The sequence below is a fragment of the Plodia interpunctella genome, chromosome 9 (assembly GCF_027563975.2).
Source record: "Plodia interpunctella isolate USDA-ARS_2022_Savannah chromosome 9, ilPloInte3.2, whole genome shotgun sequence".
NCBI classification, from domain to species: Eukaryota; Metazoa; Arthropoda; class Insecta; order Lepidoptera; family Pyralidae; genus Plodia; species Plodia interpunctella.
The window spans coordinates 10,871,738-10,889,642 of NC_071302.1; the positions used below are offsets into that span (position 1 = coordinate 10,871,738).

At 39.8% G+C, this 17,905-nt stretch overlaps 1 protein-coding gene across 3 annotated transcripts; it reads left to right on the forward strand.

The window, feature by feature from the left end:
* The first annotated feature begins 36 nt into the window (after nt 1-36).
* Nucleotides 37-17,713, forward strand: LOC128672420 (uncharacterized protein). 3 transcript variants are annotated; one of them, XM_053749559.2, is made up of 10 exons: nt 37-267; nt 8,368-8,472; nt 11,199-11,318; nt 11,819-12,209; nt 12,300-12,516; nt 12,896-13,014; nt 13,524-13,716; nt 14,659-14,784; nt 14,926-14,981; nt 17,112-17,713. In XM_053749559.2, exons 1-10 carry the CDS (start codon nt 209-211, stop codon nt 17,112-17,114), a joined length of 1,389 nt encoding a protein of 462 aa, XP_053605534.1. In that variant the 5' UTR covers nt 37-208; the 3' UTR covers nt 17,115-17,713. The 3 variants fall into 3 exon arrangements, with proteins under 3 accessions (XP_053605534.1, XP_053605532.1, XP_053605533.1); XM_053749557.2 differs by lacking the exon at nt 17,112-17,713 and adding an exon at nt 15,070-15,251 and having other exon boundaries at nt 41-267; XM_053749558.2 differs by lacking the exon at nt 17,112-17,713 and adding an exon at nt 15,070-15,251 and having other exon boundaries at nt 41-267; nt 8,371-8,472.
* Nucleotides 17,714-17,905: the final 192 nt, after the last annotated feature.

The window sequence follows — 17,905 nt, forward strand, 5'->3', positions numbered from 1 at the left end:
CTAGGTCTTGATACTTTTTCTTTTATACTGTTATTTTTTATCAAGTGACGAGTAGAACTTCAAATTTCAATTGTTTCCGCCGTGTGGTGTGGTCGAGCGGAAATTATTTTTAGAATAAAATATTAAATTATAAAATAAAACAATAAAAATATAAGATTAAAATTATTAGTGAAAGTACATACTTAGTTATACCTAATAGTACTTGAAAATGGTTATCAACACAAAACCTCATAATTTGAATTTACTACGGAAGACTGGAAGTAAAATGTAAGACATGTACTTATCTGATTTATTTATGTAGAGTTGTGTAGAGTGGGAACTATCGTCCGGGCTGCGTGTGGTAATAAATAATACCAAGTAGTCCAGTCGATACTTATATAGTTTGTAAAATACTTCACAGTTCAGTTTCTTTCACTGTCTGGTAATTAAGTAGTTGTAATTTTTTTTTTCAATGTTTGTAAAGATTCGCTGTATGGTAACTCGGTGCTTTCGGCCAATTTAGTTTGATTATTATTATTGCCGAAAGTATTTTCATTTTTGCAACCTTTTGATATTTATTAACTGGTTAGATTATGACTAGCCCGTTGACTTGTATACAACCTATGTATGATATATGAACACGTTCCTATAATGATTTCAACGGTCGGTCACATACCTAATATCTAGCTTAACTAAATATCCTAAATCCTCCTAATCTTAAAATAGCCTGTGGAAATAGCAATAAGAAAACTTACGACTTTGCTTTACATAGAGATTTTATTACTTTTTATAGATACAGCTTCATCGAGACCGGTTACTTTTTTGGTGGGATGTAATATTACCATTAAATAAAACTTATCAAATTATAATACTAGCATACAGTTAGTACATAATTTCTTTGTGCCCTATAATTTCATTCAAAACTAGGTACCTACGTAGATTTTACTAAGTGATTAAGTTAATACGCAAAAGGTTTCGGCCAACAGAATAACGGAGCATGGAGCATGCGCTCCACGGAGCCGCTAATGATCAGCGGAGCGCGCGTGTACCGCCCGCTAGCCACTCGGCGGCTGCTCGCGACGCGGCCGGCGGTGACTCGCGACTATCTGTTGCTCTTGATCGATAAGCTTCTAGTGTGCTTTTGTTTTGGTTGCTCTTCAGGTTAGACCTACTACGTACCTATTCCTCGCGTGTTATTATTTCACATCTTCGTATTATGATATCCCTGACGGTGAGTGAATTCTATTGTAGGTTCCACGAGCCGTCTCACGAATCAGTGGCTAATCTAAGCAAAGCACGCGGCCACCAATTTTTACCTACCTCCTACAGTAGAAATATTGTTCTCCCCACAGATTAGGTACAATTGTGCTACATGTTGGATTTGGGGTGTCCGATAAACGCATATTTTAATCCTAATGTTTTGGTACTTAGTTTTGTTTGTATCATCGACCAGTATGATATACTTACTGCCAACGCGCACTGCCCCGCCGAAGCCGCGCCGACTCGCAGTATTCACGTCCTACTGTGAGTATCGTGCCGCGCGTAAATGAAAATTGAATAATAATGTTTAAGTAATAATTCCTATAATTGTTTACATTGTGTATGAAATTAACATGAATAAACAATGTATTGTTTCATTTTATAATTCATGGAACATCGGCACGTTGACCAGACATACGAGGGAGCTGGCCGATGTAGGTACTCTCCAGGCGCAAGGAAGGTGGCCGTGGCGTTCCTGCAGGAGACTCGGTGGAAAGGCAGCAGATCCCGGTTTATTGGAAATAGCTACAAGCTGATTTATCCCAGTGCACATGGAGGCGAGAACGGAGTGGCCTTAGTGATTTCGGAGGAGTTTCAGGACGGCGTCTTAGAGGTGAAGCGCTTCAATGACCCGGCTTAGGGTTGTAGAGAGTGCTTATCGAATGGGTTGTGACTCACTTGATAAGTGCCTACGCTCCGGAGTCTGGTTGCAGCAAAGCCGAGGACGAAGTTCTGGGATCGACTCGACGAAGTACTATGGGGCATCTTATTGTCGCAGGACTCGCAGACTTGTCATGTTCATGGTGGTTATTTCTTAACCTTAAATCCCATCAACATCGTATAAGCCTTTCCGGAGATTAGCCTGAACAAACAGACAGACAGACAAAGAATCTAAAAAAACATTGTTTCTCGAATCGGGTAAACAACACTACAATTTGTGTGATGTGAACAAGACACAACATAAGAATTATGGATGGATATACCACGAGTGAAATTGTTCCTTCATCGATATGTGTTGACGATGGACAATTAAAAATGTAAATAAAAATTATTCTGTAAAACAAATTAGGCAACGTAAATAATGTAAACACTCAAAATAAGCATAAACATTGTACCTATGATTTAAAATATATTCAGCCTTGCAGTCTTTCGTGGTGCAGAGCGGATAGGTTATGTTTTGATTTTTCAATCAGCACTCGACCACAGTAATGTTTCTTTTTGTATACTTTTTAACCATGTACTTTATGTACTGTATATAAGTAGATACTACTTTGTAATTATTAGAAAAAAAAAGTAAGTAAGAAACATTAATTAATGGTCCTTCTGGCGTCATAGGGACTCAATAAGTTTTTATCGATATTTTTACTCAGCACAGTGGTCGTTCCGAAATCTCAGTAGTTTGTAGCTTTTTGAAAAATTACTGATATTAATTTATCTATATATAAAACTCTTTCATTACTCAGTGGCTGACTAACTTACAGACAACGTACAGCCGAAAGTACTGGGCGTAGGAAGCTTAAATTTGGGATGTAGTTTCCCTGGGAACTGTAGGTGCGCACTAAGAGAGAGGATTTTTGGAAATTCCACCCCAAAGGAGTAAAAAGGGGTAAATAATTTTCATATGAAAGTTCTACACTGTTGAAGTTAGTGACTTGAAATTTTGAATTTTAGTTGTTTACAACAAATTAATGAATACATGTTTCCTATTCGTCCGATACTCATTAGCGAGCAGACGTGTCGCACCTCGCTCACGGAACATTTATTAAACAGTGCACGCGATATTCAACTATATTATTACGCGCCCGATTTACCAAGACTGCATCTACGAAACAAAAATATTCCATTCATTTAAATAGTTACCTGCGCACAGCAACTGCGTAGCAACAACAACCAAGTACATCGCAAGTGAAAGCGCCGGCGCCGCCTACACGAGTAAGCAGAACAACTTTATATCTCGCTCTCGCTCTGCCGCCGGCCGCCGCGTTCGTATTATCTGCTACGCCGTAGGCTCCACGAGCTACGGGCTACGGGCTACGACGGATCATCAGTTGCCTATTACGGCCGAGAACAAAGTGGTTATTCAACTTAGACAGAACGCTACGACTGTTATGCGCTACGAAGCGCCTACAAAACAAGGTACTTATACTTTTATAAGATATAACCATTGTTTACGAGGCTCGAATAATTACTTGGTTCGCCGGAGATTAAACGCCCTGGTTCATTGATAACGTGATTGGAATCGTCATATTGTTGTATGCAGATTATTATATTATATAATTTAGCCACTATTAGTTATTATGGATTCAATAAACAAATCCCTGTCGGACACGAATTTGGATATGGTGACAGAAGTGGATCTTGATTTTACTCCACCGAACTTCGTAGGAGCTCGCACTAAGAGGAAGAGAAGTAGCGGCCACTATTCCACAGATTTGGAGAGTTTTCAAGAGGAGATGAGAAATATGATGAAGTCATTAAACGAAAAAATGGACAAGATCTCTGGGTCTCTTACCCATACTATCAATGAGATGAAGCAATCAATGCTAAATATAGAAAGTAGTGTTTCTTTTGTGAGCGTTCAAAATGAAAACCTGGAGAGAAAGCTCGAATCGCTGGAGTCTGAGAGGAAAAAAGATCATGAATATATAATCTTCCTGGAAAATCAATTGGAGGATCTGCAAAGATCTAACCGCAAGACCTCAATTGAAATACGCAATGTCCCGACTAAACAAAATGAGACAAAAGAAGATCTCATTTCAATGGTGACCACACTTTCAGAATCTGTCAATTGTTCTCCTATTAATAATAAAGACATAAAGGATATTTTCCGCATTAAGAAAAGTAAGGAAAAAGATAATAAAACGATCGTATTGGAGCTCACCTCAGTGTTGACAAAGACAGACCTCCTGAAAGCCTGCAAGACATACAATCTTAAAAATAAAACATCCAAGTTAAGCTTAAAACATTTGGGTATCAAGAAAAATGGAGACTCACCAATCTTCATTTCTGAACAACTCACAGCAAAAGCAGCGCGTCTGTACTTTTTGGCTAGGGAGCTAACAAAAAGCAAACTATATAAGTACTGCTGGACGGCCTTCGGTAAAGTCTACCTTAGAAAGGATGATGCATCGCCAATTATTATCGTAAACAGCGAAGTCCAAGTGCAAAACCTTTCAAAACCCACACAATGACTAGCCGTATCTACTATTCATTCTAATCTGTGGAGTATTTTCTGCTTAGTTATTTTAATATTGCCTGCTGCTATTGTTTATTTCTACCATATGTATTCTTCTGTTCATCCTAAACCTATATATGTAACATGTTTTATGCCATATACTTTCATCCATTTACTCTGTTTCACAATTTCTCATGTATCAAGTTATAATTACTCTGAAAATCCAAAGTCCCGTAGCATTCAAAGTATTGACTATGGATAATAATCTTTACATATCACAAGAATTAGACGAAACAAACGTAGCTTTTTCCATGGCTTGCACGACTGACGAGTTTAATGACTTTAATACAAACAGAAATATTGACTACTCTATTATTGCGCAAAATATACGTAGCGTCTATCGTAATTTAGATGACCTGCAAGCTGTGCTATCAACAATCAATAATGCAATTGATATAATCGTCCTAACTGAGTGTAGACTGAATGTCAATAAACTTATACCACAAATTGAAGACTATGTTTCATATCAGACGACTCGATATTATAATCAAAATGACGGGGTTGTAATTTATATAAGTAAAAACATAAAAACAGTCGTAAAAGAAGTAACTTTATCTGATGCTTCTTGTCTCCAGGTGGAATTGGGTGACTGTGTTTTACTAGGCATTTATAGGTCTCCCTCGATCAGTAACGTAGAACCATTTGTCAACTCACTTGGCTCATATCTAAATTTGCTTAATGGATCTAAGAACGTAATTATAATCGGTGATATTAATATCAACCTAATTAGTAGGCCGACAGATTCAGCAGACACTGTTTACAATAGGTCTACTTATTTAAATATGTTATCTCTGTATGGCCTTTTGCCAGGACATCTGTTTCCCACTAGACAAGAAAACTGTCTAGATCATGTTATTTTGAGAACTGATGTAAAAAATGTTACTACGTGCATTTCGGTTCTAGAATCTACTGTTACGGACCATAAACTCGTTTATTTGGACCTAAAATCGGATACTACCTCACCTAGAATTAAAAAGACTAAAATAATTACGGACCTTCCTGGAGCAGTAAAAACACTCATAAATAAGAACTTACCCTCTCTTCTATTACTGTCTGACCCTGATAATATTACAAATTCCCTCATTCAAAAAATATCTGAAGCAATAAGTGAGAACACAAAAATAATTTCTATCTCTAGAAGTAAAACTAATATCAAACCTTGGATCACGCAAGGCCTAGTCAAGTGTATAAAAAATAGAAATAAATTACAAAATAAATCTAAAAGTGACCCAGAAAATGAAACATTAAAAATAACCTATCGTCGATACCGGAATTATCTAAATAATCTTTTGAAAAAACTTAAACGTGCTTTCGAAAGGAACCAACTTAATCTTGCCTTGAAAAATCCAAAATTGTTATGGAACACAATTAAATCAATTACCAACTTAAAAAAGCTAAATCACATGAACCGGAATTATTAAACTTGTCTTCGACTCCATCCGAATCTGCGAATTTTGCAAATAAGTATTTTGCAAACGTTGGAAAAAATCTAGCTGAGAAAATTAACACAAATAACACTTTAAATTCAAACTTAAATACGAGTTCCCAATTGCATTCTTTCGTACTATTTGACACCGATTGTAAAGAAGTTTACGACGTCTTAATGGGATTAATAAGTGAAAGCTGCCCTGGCTGGGATAATATCAGCACAAAATTTCTAAAAATGTGTAGTCATATTCTAACTCCTATATTGACGCACTTATTTAATTTATGTTTCAAGCTTGGTGTCTTTCCGGTGGCGTTAAAATGTTCAATTATTCACCCTATCCACAAAGGAGGAAACAAGGCAGACATTAGTAAATATAGGCCAATATCGGTGCTCCCGGCCATCTCAAAAATAATTGAAAAATTACTTAACTTCAGATTATTAAAATATCTCAATAAATTTAACTTGCTCTCGACTCATCAATATGGATTTAGATCAGGCCGATGCACCGAAGATGCAGTAGTCGATTTTACGAATCTGGTAGTCTCACAAATGGATTCAGGTAAAAAATGCATTTCCGTATTCCTTGACCTGAAAAACGCTTTTGATACGGTGTGTGTTTCAACCCTAGTGCAGAAGCTTGAGAATATTGGTATACGAGGAACATCTTTGAAGCTTTTTACGGATTACCTCAACAATCGGAAACAAAAGGTAAAGCTGGGAGAATTTACAAGTGATGATACATCTTTATCCTATGGAGTTCCTCAAGGTAGCGTGCTTGGCCCCACCCTCTTTCTTATTTATATCAACAGTTTATGTGACTTAAATTTGGAGGGTGGTCAAGTTTTCTCCTATGCTGATGATACCGCCATTGTTTTCTCAGGGGACTCCTGGAAGGACGTATTTGACTTAGCTGAAAATGGACTTAAAGTGGCAAATAATTGGTTAAAATCAAATTTACTTACCTTGAATATTTCTAAGACTAACTTCATTGCATTTTCCATTCGAAACTCAACTCAACCACCCCAAAACCTATCTTTAAAAATCCATGACTGTCAGGATTCCCAGAAACAGTGTGATTGTTTTAACATTAATAAAGTAAACACTACAAAATATTTAGGTGTAATGATTGACCAAAACCTTAATTGGAATTCACACATCGAATTGATTGCATCTAGAATAAGAAAATTATCCTGGATTTTTAAAAACCTAAGATATGTAGCCAATCCTAAACTTTTACATAATGTTTATATATCCCTTATCCAGTCCATCCTTATCTATTGCATCCCAGTTTGGGGTTGTGCGGCTAAAACAAAAATCATAGAATTGGAGAGAGCCCAACGTTCTTTGCTTAAATTAATGTATTTTAAGCCGTACCGTTATCCAACTTCTATGCTTTACTCTGACACCAACATACTTACTATTAGACAACTTTATATCCTACACTCTGTACTGAGACTACATAAAACAATAAAATTTGACAAAAACCTTTTGACGAAAAGAAGACTTAATATTATGTGTAACTTACAAACAGCTAAAACAAAATTCGCAGCTCAACAAAATTTTAGATTGTCGGAGTATTTGTACAAAGTGACTAATAAAAAAAATAGGAATTTATACAAAAACATATCGTGATTGTAAAATAACACTATCAACTTGGTTACAGAATCTTTCTTACGATGAAACAGAAGCACTATTACATTCAATTAGTTAATATGGATATTTATATAATAACATTTTTACATTTGCGGATGTGTCTATATGAGTATATGTGTATGTTTATGTAGGTTTATATTTATATATATATATATATCGTAATTTTATGTAATTATATACTTGTAAATGTGTACAAAGTAAGCCACTACAAATTAACTATAAGATTTTGAACTGTATTCTTTAATTCTTTAAATAAGAATTGTGATGAAAGAGCGGGACTCATCAGACACAGGTTTTTCTAACTTACTTGGTGAGTTCCAGCAACCTATTGTTATAACCTCCTTATAAAGAATAAAGAATTTTTAATTTTTAATTTTTTAATTTTTAATTTTCTGAAAATTAACCCTCATCCTAGTTCGATTCGCAAAACAAGAGGGGTGAAAGATTGTATGAGACTTAATACAATTTTCAAGATAAAAAGCTGAAAATTGGTAAACACACTCGTTGCAAGAGGAAGAAGAAGAAAATATAATAATATATTATCTATTTTTTGAAAATTGTTTCTCTAGGGAAATGATGTAGGGGTGAACATTGATATGAAACTTCATTATTTTTGAAGAGAGACCCATAAAATATTTATTTACTTTAAGGGGACGTAATACAATAATAAGATAGGGCAAGTTGCGGGACAAGACACGCCAAGTACTGTCACAAAACACACTAATCTTGTCCTCTTAAGAATTTGACGTGAAAAGTATCTAATTTCAGAAAAAAATATTAGAATTTTATATTTTAATACATTTTTTAACAGAAGTGGCGGCGGCGGCGGTGCTGCGCTGGCCACTAGCGGGCTGCGAGCGGAGCACTTCGTGGTGAAGGCGAACCGCGAGCTCAACGCCAGCTACCCCAACGACCGGTAATTTTTGTAAATTTTTATATCACACTAGCTTTTGCCTGCGGCTTCGCCGGCCTGAATTTCATAGCAAAATCACAGTAATATTTATTATAAATATGATTAAAATTCGCATTTTTTCTCGTCTTTATTTCAATTTCTTGTTTCCCGCTACGTGTTTCCGTCTCATTTCCCGCTACGACTCCCACTTCCGCTTTCTGCAACGCGTGCCGTCTCATTTTCTATGACGTTTTACGTCCCGTTTTTTTATTAACCACAAACATAAATTAAACATTTTAAGTGTGATGGTGTGAATTACTACAAAGAATATGTTTACCAATTTGGAAATGGAAAATGGGACAGCATGCGTAGCAGATCCCGCTCCTACTCACACCCCGCTTGGGTGTGAGTAGGAGCGGGAAATGGGAAGGAGACACGTAGTGGGAAACAGGACGGGACACATTGCATATAGTTGAACCATCTCGAAGTATTCCGTATTTGAATATCAATAGGTTCTTTCGATCAATTTCGAATCTAAGCGCAAAGACGGGAGCGCACGCGACACGTCACCTTGGCCTTAATTTGCGAATCGAACTAAACAGTCAGCAGGGCCGTATATCGTCTCGTTCAAATGAAGAACGGATGCGCAGGCGACGCGTTTGGCTTGCGGGACACACAGACAGGGGATACGCGGAATGTCGCAGGGGGGTCCATGCGTGTTAGAACCTTTTGTTTGTTTGCGTTGCTACCACAAATAAAATTTAACCACACGCGGTCATTGACATTGATAACGCCACACGCTACTTATTGATTTCACTTTTTTACTTTCGAGTTTAACTCAAAAATTTTTGTTTCCGAATTTTTATTTTGACTAGCTAATTTGGTCATATTAATGATACTTATGTGGTGGCCTTCGGCTCCAGAATGAATGAGAAATACCTGTATATTGATATAGATTGTTAACGTTTTGTATGTGTGTGTATATATAATGATATAGAACATTTGATTTTGATGGCACCCCATGATGATGAAAGAACGTACTTATCATCATCATGGGGTATTTGACGACCTCGGTGGCGCAGTGGTAAGGTTCTTGCCACTGAACCGAGAGGTCCTGGGTTCGATCCCCGGTCGGGTCATGATGGAAAATGATCTTTTTCTGATTGGCCCGAGTCTTGGATGTTTATCTATACATGTATTTGTTATAAAATATAGTATCGTTGAGTTAGTATCCCATAACACAAGTCTCGAACTTACTTTGGGGCTAGCTCAATCTGTATGATTTGTCCTGATATATTTATTTATTTATTTATGGGGTGCCATCTTCGAATTGAAGTTTGGAGGTCAGCATACGGAAACCCTCGCGGCTTTGGGCTGCTATTTGCAGTTGGTTGTATCTAAGTCCGGTCCAATCCTTTATGTCATCAAACCACTTTCGTCGAGGGCGGCCAGGAGGTCTTTTGCCAGGGATTTTGCCTTCAAGAATCAGTCTTAGAAATTCAAACTGGGGTCCCCTTTGTATGTGGCCAAAGAAACCAGCTTTCATCCTCCGAATGGTGGTCATCAGTTCGCGTTGACACTTAGCTCGTTGCAGTACTTTGACATTGGATGTAAAACTGGTCTACGGAATCTTGAACATTCTGCGCAGCAACCACATCTCGAAGGCTTGTAGTCGATCACAGCTATCTTTTCTAAGGACCCATGTCTCGCAGCCATACAACAGGATAGACCAGACATAACATTTCATAAGGTCTTAAAGGGAATGGGATTTTTGGGTCACACAATATTTTGGTCATTTTGAAGAAAGCCGATTTGGCTTGTCCAATCCTACATTTTATTTCATCTTGGTGGTCTAAAGTGGATGTAAAGTAGCGGCCCAGATATCTAAACTTCTGTACGCCTTCAACCTTTATTCCGCGAAGCATAATATTGGGAGCGGCCGACTGGTTTTTCGCTATAACCATGCACTTAGTTTTATTAACGTTAATTGACAGTCCCATGGCTTCGCCTACAGTTGCCACTTCGTCCAGAAGAGCTTGCAGTCCGGTTTCGGAGCTCACCATAAGCATAGTGTCGTCCGCATATCTAATGCTGTTCACCATCACTCCATTGACACGTACCCCTTCTTGTTTATTGCGCAGTATTTCTGTTAGGATGTCCTCTGAGTACAAATTAAACAGGAAGGGGTAAAGTATACATCCCTGTCTGACGCCTCTAATTATTGGTCTCCAGTCTGACAGTAAACCTTGAACTTCTTGATTCCAATAGAGGTTTCCAATAATTCTGAGATCCTTTCCGTCCAGCCCTCTTTTGCTAAGAACTTTCATTAGTTTACTATGGTGGACACGGTCAAAGGTCTTCTCGTAGTCAATAAAACATAGATATACGTCTTATTGGTGTTCGAGTGCTCGCTCGGCCAAGCTGTTAACGGAAAATATTGCTTCTCTAGTCCCCATGCCAGCTCTAAACCCAAATTGTTGAGGACATAAACTTTCAGAGCATTTACTTTTAATACGATTATAAATAATTTTCAGGAAAACCTTCATAGTATGACTCATTAACCTTATAGTCCTGTGGTCAGAGCATTTTACTGCTTTCGGCTTCTTGGGAATAGTCACAAACGTATTGACTTATTATTAGGTCGGGTCTGGTGTCATGGAAGAGCTCCGCTATATATTCCCCTTACTCCCCAACGTACTTATAAAACAGAGATATATTATATGAACTTTTTTTTGTGTTATTTTTCCTAGGCCATATCCAGAAGAGGCTGACGACGTAATAGACTTGGGCGCTCCACGCCTGCGCCGCGCGCTGACTGACTCTCCAGGCCCGCAGCGTCGGATACGCTCCTACACCCCGAATCCAAGGCTGTAAGTAGGTATTCACTCTTATACGTGTATATACGTGTATATATATACTACTGTACTGAACAAGTTTTGACTGTTGAGGTATACAAATTCAAACCAACCAAAACTAACCAACAAATTTAGACCAGCTACACTATAACGGCAGTATTGTTCAAGTAATTTTACTTCTTCTTTTTTCCGTGTCGCTGGCAAATCTACAACGCTCTATTAGGTGCTAAATATATTCAGGCCAGAACCGAGCCAATTCGATGGCTTCATCGGAAGCTGCCGTCAAGTCAGCCCGAGTACAGTTGTTTAGTCACTCGGGACAGGTGAGAAGATGAGCCATCGATTATGGGGAGAAGCCACAATCGCACAGTTATGAGACTGGTAAAGCATACCCCACCTAGCCAAATTGTCTGTGCACCGAGCCGCTTGAGTGTGCAGTCTGTTTAGGGACTTCCAAGTGGGCTAGGGCTGATCAATGGGGTATTTTACCCGTATACTCGTCGATGTTTCCCCAGGTATCCAGGCCCTCCTAAGAAGCCAGAGCCCAAGAACAAGAAGCGCGCGGAAGGCCGAGGCAGACGCCACAAGCGAGTGTACAAGCGGCCGGTGCCAAACGCCCGGCTGTACCGGCCAGCCCCCCCGCGCCCGCGCCCCCCGCCGCAGTCCCCGTGGCGCGGTGGACACTGGCCACCGCCCGCGCCCACGCAGTCCTCGCTCGCCACCGCATCGCTGGCCGCGCTGCAGCTCACGCAGACCCGCCCCGAACACGCGCACGCGCCGCCCTCTCGACGACTCGTGGTAACGCTCCCCGCCCAGCGCCACACCATGGACCACGTTCCCCGAAATTCTGAGGAAGGTTCCGACGGCAATGACACATTATCCGCACCTAGCGAGTTCCTGGCAGAGGTAAATTCTAACTTCGATTAATTCAGTTGAATCGGAGCCACTTCTTTAATAAATACCGTCCATATCTTTGTTGTAATGCTTTGTGTGCAGTTCCTATCTGCCATCATGCAGCGGCAGTACTCGGAGGCACTGAAGTATTGCCGGCTGATCTTGCAGTACGAACCGCACAACTCTACGGCGCGCGGTTTCTACTCCCTGCTACAACACAAGGTGTCGAACGCGCCCGCCGCCGCGCCCCCCAGCCCACCTACGCCGCCCTCCCCAGTAATGGGTCGTTCCCCTGCATACCCTATAAACTTGAATTGTGGTATGTTCTGCAACCTTTGTCTTACTTATTTGACGATATATTCATAAAGTTAATCTTGGTTGAATAAGATATATATATTCTTAAGGTACTTTTTTTAACGTATGGTAACATCCTCATTACATCTGCGATAAAAGCGCATGTCAACACCTTGTGTCGACCCATGTGTCTCGCTCCACCGAACCGACAAGGCTCGAAACCCTCGCCAGCAGGATGAATGGTCTTCGTCAGTCGTAGTCAAGTGCTGGTCGTACCATACAGGGTGCGAAAGGTGGGCTTGCACAATAGCCGGGTATACGTCGTAGCAACCTACGATGGTCCTAAGCTACAACCAGCAGTGGGTGATTGCGAAGTGATTGCACTGTTATTGATGATTGTCCAGAGCCGGGGCGGCAGGGCAGCTCGAGCGCGGACAGCAGTCCGCAGCGGCCGCACACGTCGCCCGTGCGCCGCCGCCGCCCGCCACGGCTCGCCCTCGACGTGGCGATGGGCTCGTCACACGTATGTACGCATGCTCAGTGTCTATGCTTGACTAGGTTTCTATTATATTTAACTACTATCTCCGCCCTGGGGCTTCGCTCCCGTGGGAATTTCAGGATATGAAGTACCCTATTTGTTATTCCAGGTTATATATTCTACCCGTGTAACAAATTTCGCAACAATCGGTCTAATAGATTTTGCGTGAAAGGGTAACAACATAGCACACATCCTCATAAACTTTCGCATTTATAATAAGTATTCGTAGAAATCCTCTAATCTTTTAATTAACACAAACACTCATACGTAATTAAATGATCATAAAATAAATTTAAGGTTTAAAGATGCCTACGACGCTTGCTGCATTATCATTTTGTAACGCGAACGGAGTGTGCAGAAAGACTTGAATCAGGTACTTACCATTCAGAGCGTTGGTTAAATCCCCTTTCTCTGACACTTGGAGAGAGCCGAGGAGTGTCCCTCGTCTCCACACGCAGTATAGGAGGTAGTTGTATGTGTCCGTGTCTACTCAGGACGGCATGGAGCAGGAAGCGGACGAGTCGACGTCGAGCTCGTCGGCGGCGGGAGCGGGGGCGGGGGCTGCGAGGCGCGACGTCAGCCCGGACGCCGGCTCCGAGAGCGACGATTCGTGCGCCTCGCAGTCCTCGCTCGAGCTCGACTCCTCGCCCAGTCTGTCACTGTCCAGGCGCACTGACCACACCGACAGTAAGTATTCTTTCCCCGTGCTGTTACTTTTCAATTTCCACAAGTTGTAGTGTCACTACCTGCTGTCTGTCTGTCCCTAAGTATGCATAGACCTTTAAAACTACGCAACGGATTTTAATGCTTAGGAGAGTGAATTGAAGAGGAAGGTTTAGGTGTATAATTTGTTATGGTTTTACCCGAGCGAAGCCGAGAAGGGTCGCTAGTTAAAGATAAAGTACGTTTATGAATGATAAGAGAATGATGATAAGAGTACATGTATTAGGTACAATCTTAGATAATGTACCTATCCTTCTAATGGTGAAAGAATTTTTGAAATCGGTTCGGTAGGTTCGGTAGTTTCGGAGATTACCCCGCCTCAAACATACAAACGATTACTTCTTTATAATAATAGTATAGATTTTTGTATATTATATTTATTTAGCTTTTTATTGAATGCTGAACTTAGTTAATATCAAACGTCACAAAGATTGTGGCTAAGACGCAGTGAAGCAGTAGTTTCGATCGGTATTTCGCATAAATAAAAGAAATATATAATTTTATGTCTCCTCGAAATGATCGATTTATAGGCCATTTTGTTGCTATATATCGTATATTGAACTTGATCCTCATTATTTGACTTTACTATGGGAATCCCTAGGGATTCCAAAGGAAAGTAAAAAAAAAACTACTCCGCCGATCTTGAAATTTGGTATGACTGTAGTATAATTAACGGTATTTATATAAATTTTATCTATATCTATATGCCAGCGTAGTAGTACCAGCGTTTAGTGACTTTGATTGGCTACAACATTGCTGAATGGGTCTTGTTGTCAAGATGATCCCACAACACATATACGACAGCTCTCCTTAGTTTGAATATATAATGTTCAAATGTACTTACAGCTTTTCTGACACGTAGTATGTAGTGGTGATTGCAACAATAATGTTAAAATGTGAACACAGGTGCGTCAGGGTCCGGCGCAGGTTGGTTCAGCTCGGGGACGCCACCCAGCAGCGGCAGCGGCAGTGGCAGCGGCACCAACCCTCCTGACGACAACGGCAACGCACCGCTCACACCCGAACGCAGAGGTACGACGAACATTATTGATGTCTTTGCTGAAAACAAAATGAGCCTTATCCACATAACTTGATCGAGATCAAGTACCTGTATAGATTTGAATATGTAATACCTGTAGATTGCGGTGATGATATGAGGATTTTATATTGCAGTAAGAATACACGCAGATGACATGCAAAACGACAACGGCCACACCTCTCCCTTAAAGGTATCTACCTCTAATTGGTTGATAATATGTATACCTATAGCTGCAAGTAGTTTTAAATTAGAAACTAACTCACGAGTGTATGTCGCAGAGCACGCCCTCGTCGGAGACACTGCGGCGGCTGCGCGCGCAGTTCACATGCTCGATCAAGTGAGCCCTCCCCCGACCCCCTCCAGCCAGCCGCCCCACTCGGCCCCGTTTATTCGTATCGTGCTCGTCCCATTCCTGTTCTTTGTAAACATGTAACTATTTAGTATATCTGTGTCCAACTTTGCTTTGTGTTTTTGTGTAGATAGTATATATGAGAAGACCTGATACAAAGAAAGAAATGCTTTATTCGGCAAAAAATAAGAAGCGGCTACCGGATTTATATTTAGTTCTCTGCAATTTGCTATGATGCTTGCCAAGTTTCCATATGAGAGCTAAACCGCTGGACAGAGTTTGATGAAATTAGAGTAAGATGTTGAATAGTTCGAACCCCATCTTTAATGGGAGGGAGATGAGCTAAAAACAAAAATATGAGAGCACCCACCTGTGTTAGATGGCGCAGAACAAAAAATAAAGACAAATTGGATAGATGGCGCTAGTGGTTTTAAATTTGCACACTGTTCACAAAATAGCGCGCATATTCCCAACCACTAGCGCCATCTATCCATTTTATAATATTCTTTATTTAAAAATAAATAGCTGGCGCAAATTTGAAACTACTTGGTGCGCGCTGTTGTTTTTATATAAAAATACCTATATTCGGTATATAGGAATTTTAATGTTGTTTACATTTCAATAATACTGTAGTTAGACTTACGGAGTAAAAGTGCGTGACACCCCTGGCGTTGCTGGCGACGACTCCAAAACTACTGAGGCTAAAACTTTGAAAAAAAAAAAAAACTACAGACTTTTTTGTCCAGAGATTTAGAAGACCGGCTGCACAAGATTTAGCCGCACTTCCGGGTTTAGCCGTAACATAAGTATAAAATACCTACTTACAAAAAAGACAGTGGCCGAGGTGTGTCGGTAATAATACGGAAATTTCGCCGGAGTACTTTTTCTTTCTCTCTCTCATCTGAGTGTTTTCTCGGTTACTTCCCAGCCGTTGCTTTCCTACTTTTTCGTTTCAACTTCGCACGGTCGTCGGCACCCCTAGTTGTCAGACCATTGGCACGCATATTATCCTTGACGACATCAAGCCAGTATTTCTAGGGTTTGCCCCGTCATCACAGTGGTCTGAAAATCAAGCTTCATACTCATAGAAACTGATTGTCTATTGATAATTAAAAAATGTTATTGTAATTAGTATACCTCCCTTAGTTACCAGTTATAGTATGAAGGTCGTGTGTAGCTCCAAGTCTGAGAAAATAAATATTGTTATTTTTTTTATGGAAAAAAAAAACTTAAAAGTGGATTTTTAAAAAACTGAACAGAACTGAGGGTCTGGTATTCACATGAGTTATTACACCTTACATGGCGATTAAGATGACAAACAATTCTTATACCTTTCGGTGTCGCTTTGCATGTATTGCTACATGCAAAGGGCACCGAGCTCAAGCTCAAGGTGTAAGTGCTTTTCTCAGACATGGCTATACACGACCTTCATACTATAACAAGTAATTAAAGGATGTATACTAATAACAAAATCATTTTTTAATTATCAATTTCTGACAAGCAGTTTCTATGAGTATCAAGCATGATTTTTAGGCCACTGTCAGCCAGAGCCAGGCGAATGAGGCATAGATTTTTCCCGACCTACGTAATTTTCCTGCGTACTTTTTGTGCCATGTGACGCGACACAACTCAGCCACACCATTTTTATTTCGATTTTGTAAGTAATGTACCTATATATGTTAGGAGCTATTATCCTAATAAAAATACATATCTAAGTTCTTTGTATCTACATTTTTGATTATACCTACTTATATATGATCAATCTATGAGTATCCTCTATTATATTGCCATGGTACCTATACCTATGTAGTTTTGTACTTATATAAATTTTAAAGTAGTTCCCCTACCTATATGTAGGGACTAGAAAGTCGTGTGTTATGTAGTAATTTTGCCTTTTTATTCGCCACCGCCATCAGACTGCGAGTTTAGGGAAACTATAGTGGTGACTAATGTTAACTGAATTGCTACTAGTGAAACTGAACGTGCCAGTTAAGCCGTGATGAGGAGTAGCCGCGCCACGCAGCAGCGAACAGACTACTGCAGACACAACCGCCAGCGGGCGGTCTCTCCGGCCTAATAATAGGATTTTCGATAGATTAATGTATGGCCCAAAACGGGCCTATCAACACTTGTAGTAATAGTGTGTTAGTTTAGCGAGGATGAACAAGAGTGTTACGAGAAGACTGACTGAGGTTGACATTATTATTTCCATTTATCTAATTTACCCCAAATAACATCAAACTCAGTACCCTTTTCCATCTACAGCACTAGCGTCAAGTATATTGGCAATTGTCGCCAAATAATTGGCTTCAGTGTGACTATTTTTGCTTTCTATTGTGATGTTTTTTGTTGCGGTTGGTCTTCCTATGATAATAAAATAAAAATCGAAGTTTTTTATTTGCTGTACCTACAGATAAGGCCAGGCAAGTAGGTAGGCACCTTCTGTTGACTGTTTGACTATACTCTAGGAGGCCGAGAAATTATAGGATTGTTGAATTTATACATAAATTACTATATATGCACCTTGTTTGTTATGTAATGTACCTATGTATAATAAAATTTAATATCTGTTACAAGTATTTCATTAATTCTATTCCTCTTCTTTGATGGCACGTAAATGAAGTTCCACGAGACAAGGTACCTATTTTATGGAGGGCAGTCGCTTACTACGTATTATGCGCACCTATATTAAAAATTGCCTCAAGGTTGGTAGGTCTTTTTTCCAGGTCGAACATCAAAAGAAGGCTTGATTTGAAAAAAGGGGT